This window comes from Mandrillus leucophaeus, unplaced genomic scaffold (assembly GCF_000951045.1).
Source record: "Mandrillus leucophaeus isolate KB7577 unplaced genomic scaffold, Mleu.le_1.0 Scaffold277, whole genome shotgun sequence".
Lineage (NCBI taxonomy): Eukaryota > Metazoa > Chordata > Mammalia > Primates > Cercopithecidae > Mandrillus > Mandrillus leucophaeus.
The window spans coordinates 1247096-1253245 of NW_012102887.1; the positions used below are offsets into that span (position 1 = coordinate 1247096).

General features: G+C 38.7%; 1 protein-coding gene across 2 annotated transcripts; it reads right to left on the reverse strand.

Moving 5' to 3' along the window:
* Positions 1–1381: 1381 nt before the first annotated feature.
* Positions 1382–5110, reverse strand: CCL20 (chemokine (C-C motif) ligand 20). 2 transcript variants are annotated; one of them, XM_011984959.1, is made up of 4 exons: positions 4959–5110; positions 3385–3496; positions 2569–2646; positions 1382–1886 (listed from the first exon to the last, which is right to left on the reverse strand). In XM_011984959.1, the coding sequence occupies exons 1-4, from the start codon at positions 5032–5034 to the stop codon at positions 1865–1867; spliced, it is 288 nt and encodes a 95-aa protein (XP_011840349.1). In that variant the 5' UTR covers positions 5035–5110; the 3' UTR covers positions 1382–1864. The 2 variants fall into 2 exon arrangements, with proteins under 2 accessions (XP_011840349.1, XP_011840348.1); XM_011984958.1 differs by having other exon boundaries at positions 3385–3499.
* Between the last annotated feature and the right edge of the window lie 1040 nt (positions 5111–6150).

Consider the following 6150-nt stretch of genomic DNA (forward strand, 5'->3'; position numbering starts at 1 on the left):
GCACCCACTTGCATATACTCCTCTTCATCCATTATTGCTCAATGGTGGCGTCACTGGCGTTTGGGGTGGCACAATTCTTCATTGTGCGGAATCATCCAGTGCATTCCAGTGGATTTAGCATCCCTGGCTCCTGCCCACTGCGTGCTTATTGTACCCACCCTCTGACATTGTGACAACTACACATGCCCCCAGATATTTCCAAACACTCCCTGCTGTCCCTTTTCCAACTGGCTACTTCCTACTGATTCTTCATACCACAAGCACTGGCCTGAATCTTGTGACATTGCCATCTTCTCAGGTCAAGAACATCAAATATTGGCTATTTACTATGATTCAACTGCATAGTACTTCTTCTGGAAACCCTCAGGAACGATGCCCGGTGACTTTCCTTATTAAAGTGCTTGCCACCCAGTGTTGTAAGAGCTGCTTTACTCCTTCCTGCCTCTCGCCACATTGCTCAACCTTAATTATCTAGCAGTAAGTTTCTAAGTTTTAAGTCACTTCATCTCTGTAGCACTTGACACAGTGCCCAGCACATACTGAACGTATGTGTGATGAATCAGCACACAGGATGTTGAGCATACTTTCCCTGATGATTCAGTGTTGCTGTTCCTGAGGATGCAGACGCCCTCGGGGACAATTGAGCCACTTACTCTTTTTTGGCTCCACGTCAAATGACCCACCACTGCCCTGTTTTATGGATTTATGTGTCTTGATTTTGCATCATATCATCAGTGTGCCTGCCTCCAGTGATCCCGTGTGTTCTTTGGAATTCGAGGCACTCTGTGAACCTTGGTGCATGAATGTAGTGATAGTTAACTACTGGTTCCGAGTCTTTTCATCCTATTGCTGGGCTCTTACCAGGTTTCACACGTTTGGGGGCTCCCCTCCGGTTAGCAAGGCAGTCACTAAGAACTCTCTGAATAGTCACTTTCTTTTCAGAAACTGCTTAAAGATGACTCGGGAGGACTTTTAAAGGGAGAAATGTTCGTATGCTGAGATCCTGGCTGGTGACGGAAGGATGGAAGAAGTGATTCCTGAAGATATATTCTAAATGGTTGTTGTGTCCCTGTAGTCAAAAGGTGTGTGGGCATGGTTTCTTATTTTAAACAGTTTTTTAAAAATCAATAAACATTGGGTTATGAATTTCAGATATAGGATCTTTTTCAACTTTTAGTCTGGATGACTTTGAATTAAAGAAAAAATAGAACAACTGTTCCATTATAATTCATGTAAAATCAAATCCAGGGCCATGAGGGGCCGAGATAAAGGGAACAACTAGAAGTTAGTGGCAACTGTAATTTCTCAGACAATTATTACATTTTCTGTGCCTGGAAATGTTTTCAATACACATCATAAAAATGATATATAACTCAATCAGCAAAATAACTTTTTGTTTCTTTCTTTATTTTCAATATTTGTCTTATTAACATTTTTCTTATTTTATGATGTAATTACAACAATTTAGGAGACAGAACAATATAAACAAAAGAATGTTAAATAGTTTTTTTAAAAAAATAGCTTGTTGCTCTCGAGAAAGTCCATATAATCTTATTCCCCCCAAACATAATTTTATACTTTGCACTAAACCAAAATAGCTTATGGAAAATTAGTATTAAATAGCTAAACACAGAAAACCTACAGCTATAAATAACATAAAATACAGTTTAACTTGAATGTGATGCTTAAACAAAGCAAACTATGATGCAATATGAATCAACTTCATTAATTGGACAAGTCCCAATGAGGCGCAAATTAGATAAGCACTAAACCCTCCATCATGTGCAAGTGAAACCTCCAGCCCCAGCAAGGTTCTTTCTGTTCTTGGGCTAAGTCCAATTCCATTCCAGAAAAGCCACAGTTTTTACATCTTGTTGATTTTTTTGCTGTAAAATGAAAAAGAAGAAAAGTGTAAGTAATGACGAGGTGACTGCATGGGAGGAATGACTTTGGTACCTAAAGGTTGCTTCATCTGCCCTTAATCTCAACTCAGTATGTCAAGCAGCTCAGAGTTCAGAGGAGGAAATTGAGGTTTAGAGAGGATGGCCCTTGCCCAACCTAACTCAGCTCATTAATGACAGAAACAGGATATGTACACATTTCTTGTGTCTCCAAGTTCAGTGGCTATGGCACACTGGTGTTAGGTGCCTTCCATCCGTTGATAAAGTGTTACTGTCTGTTATTGTCAATGTAAATCAGAACCATTGATCTCTGTTTAACTAATGTTTATTTTTCAATTTTTAACAAACAACCCAAATGCTGGATTGCCTTTACATTATATAAATAGGAGGCATCTTTGCAACAAGAATCAGGCAGCTAGTAACTATCAAATGCATAGAGAAATCTAATACATCATATAAGAAATCAGTAAATTAAAATAATAATAACGATGATGATCTATCTACAAGTGGAAAAATGCATTCTTTGTTTTTGTGGTCCAACTCAAATTTTCCCTTTAAAAATTCCACAGTAGTTAGACTAAAGAATCTCAGAAAACCTACGGTCCACCCCTTTGAATACTCCTCTTTCCTCAAACCTTTGCAGAGGCTAAATGTCACTGTAACATACCTGAGGCGACGTACAATAAGTTTCACCCAGGTCTGCTTTGGATTTGCGCACACAGATAACCCTTTCTTTGTGTGAAAGCTGAAAAATCAGAACATTTGATTTGTGTTTAATGAGCTTTTAAATGGGTTTTTCACAGAACGTACAATGGAGACTTTATATTCCAGTTCATTACACACTAAACACTTCAGTTGACGAGGTAAAATAAAATGCCAAAAAAAAAAAAAATGCTTCTGACGAAGATTACTGCTAAATGAAAGTGATTCTCCCTTTCTCTGCAATGTAACAAATAATAGTACAATGGCAGAAGACAAAGTCCCAGAATTGTCATATAATTTTGCTATTGGTGGTTGCATAGAATATGTATGTATCTGATCAATAACTTCTATAATTCCAAAATATAATATCCTATATAAATCAAGAAAATTATATGTGATAGTATAATTAGTCTGAGATTTTACTTTTGGTCTCAAACATTTTCTGGTAGAAGATGCTCATGTCAAAATATGTATCTTCCATATTTTCCTAACATATCACTTTAATAGCCTTAGAAAGTGATTTTTGCCCTATACTAGTTCCTTTTGACCAAACAATTTTTAAAAAAGGAAGTTTTTGCCTTATTCCAGTCCTGTTTAAAGTGAACTTTGAAGTAGATATGTACTAAGACAAAGCTATCTTTGCCACATCATTTCTAAGATAAGATCCTATGTTCAAAACATCAGTAATTTCTGAATGAAACTCTAAAAAGGCAAACATTTTTAAAACTGAAGTTTCTAGGTATTCCTGATACAATTGAATTAAAATCAATTAATAACTTACATGACAGCATTGATGTCACAGGTTTCATTGGCCAGCTGCTGTGTGAAGCCCACAATAAATTTAGGATGAAGGATACGGTCTGTATATCGAAGACAGCAGTCAAAGTTGCTTGCTGCTAAAAAAAAAGTGAAAGGTATTGGGTCCACATGAACAAACTTATCCTGTGACTGGTATTATAAAACTACCTTAAGTTGTGAAAAATCTAGTGAATCTCATGTATATGATGAATAAACCGCTTAGTGGAGGAGTTTCAATGTCTTCGAAACCTTTGTAAGGTTGTTGAGAACCAATTTAACATAGTTTACAGTTCTTTGGAACAACAGTTTGTGTGCTGAGAAGTTTTGGTTCGATAGTACAATTGAGAAACACATGACTTCTCGTAAGTGGGATATCTTTAGTAAGGACACAAAATGACAATATTTCATTTCAGTTCAGTATAATCATTCAAGAATATGAGCACCCCCTTCCTTACTGCTTGAAAGAACCCTTATGTAGATAAACTTCCAAAAGCAGAAAATGAATAAATTGGCAGATCTTAATCTACTATCTGGCTACTAAGTATTGAGAAATAGAGCTACAAAGGAAAATACGATTTATAGGAGTGAAAATGCTTTGAAATTGTCATGTTAGCTAATAGGAATGTTTAATTTTGTTCATAAAAGTTCAACACGTGGTTGGGCATAGTGGCTCACGCCTGTAATCCCAGCACTTTCGGAGGCCAAGGAGGAAAGATTGCTTGCCTCCAGGAGTTCGAGACCAGCCTGGGCAACATAGTGAAACCCTGTCTCTACAAAATAATGTAAAAAAATTAGCCGGGTGTGTGGCACACGGCCATGGTCCCTGTTATTCAAGAGGCTGAGACTGGAGGTTCACTTGACTCCAGGAGGTTGAGGCTGCAGTGAGCAGTAATCATGCCACTGCACTCCAGCCTGGGTGATGAAGTGAGATCCTGCCTCAAAAAAAAAAAAAAAAAAAAATTCGATGTGCATTTTCAGGAATGCACCTGTTGCTAAAAGTGATGTGTGACTATTGAGCAATAAAGCAATACTTGGACATTCCCTAGTCAGATAACAACATGCTGTCAGGTAAGGGATTAATGTTATTTCAAAGTTGGCAAGCAATGTCCCCCAGGCCTTGTGGGAATGTTGATGACAGGTATTATAATCTACTCCTGAAGGATGAGTTTTGAACTTTCCCAAAACTATTAAGTTGGGAGGTAAGAAAGTTGGGGACGTGGGAGTATTCTCTACATTTCAAAACAGCCCCATCTACTGGTAACATCACACACTTTGTATCACTCCCAGAAACAGCACTTTGGCTTTGTCCTGAAGTTTAGGGGTCTCTAAGAGCCCACCACTCCCCCAATCTGCTGAGACTGACAGCAGAGAGGAAAGCCTGATCCGCAGCCGTAACTCTTCTCTCCTCCACTCCACAATGGGCTGAAAACTTCCATCACTCCCTCTTGTGTACTTTCAAACAGTTTTCCACCCCTTAGGGACCCCCAGTTGAGCTCAAGGCTTAAAGGAAAATGAAAATAGTCTTTCTCCTGTGCTAGCAGAAACAGCGACACTTACCTTCTGATTCACTGCAGAGGTAGAGTAGCAGCACTGACATCAAAGCAGCCAGGAGCAAACTCTTGCTACAGCACATGGTTTTTTAGCTCAAAGAACAGATCTGCTCAGTGCTGGGTACCCAGTGCTTTGGGAGCGCTGTTGTGTTCTGCCAGCAGCCTGGGATGGCTCTATTTATAGCAAATAATTGGGAATGTACACAGAAGGTGTGTTACCACATGGGGTTTTCCCCGTTGATCAACCGGCCCCATCATGTCATCATAAAAAAAAAACCCGCAAGGAAAACTTCCTCCTTTTTCCTCATATTGGGAAGATGCAAAGGTCAGGGTAGGGGATAGGAAGTTGAGAAAGGGAGAAATCCTGTTAAATTCTTTGGATTTGCAAAGAGCAAAAGCAGCTCAGCCCTGTGGCCCAGAAAAGACTTTCATTCAGTTTCAACTTAATCTTTTTTGCATCTGAAAGTAGAGGAATAACAGCGATACAAAGGTCAGCCCCACACAGGAACATTCCAGCACTCCTATTGTTATACCCTATTTGCTTTCCAGAGCCAGTCAAGGAGGAGGGGGAGGAGGAGGAGGTGGGATGCCAGGCACACTCTGGTATGCATATACCATCGCAAGGTTGATGTTCAGCTGTCATGAAGAAGATGCTGAATTGCTAGACTAACATTCAGATCAGATACTATAACAGTGCTACAGTACTGTCCACAGTTAGAGCAGAAAATGTCAGTCTTTAAGTAAGGCTCAAACCTCATCTTCACCTTGATTTAATGTCAACTCTTCTAAGAATCTTATACATTCACATAGGTTTAATCAATATTGCAGTTCAGAAAATAATCCTTACCTGCCTTTAGCTCTTCATGATGATGTACTAATATAACTCAATATAGAGCCTCAGAATGGTTGAAGAAAAACCTACCAGCAGTAGCTAGTCAGCAAAACAAATGTCAAATAATAGTACTAATGATGATAATGTAATATGACTCCCTAATCTAAGGCAGTAGAAGAGTTCTCCACTAGACCCAAATAGGTTGAAAGTAAAAGAATAAAAAAAGATGTACCAAACTGTAAACAAAAGAGAACTGGAGTTGGTGATGCCTATATCAGATAAAATGGATTTTTTTTAAATGTTACTAGAAATAAAGAGGGACTTTCATGGTGACACAAAATTAACCCACTGGGAAGATATAAAACCT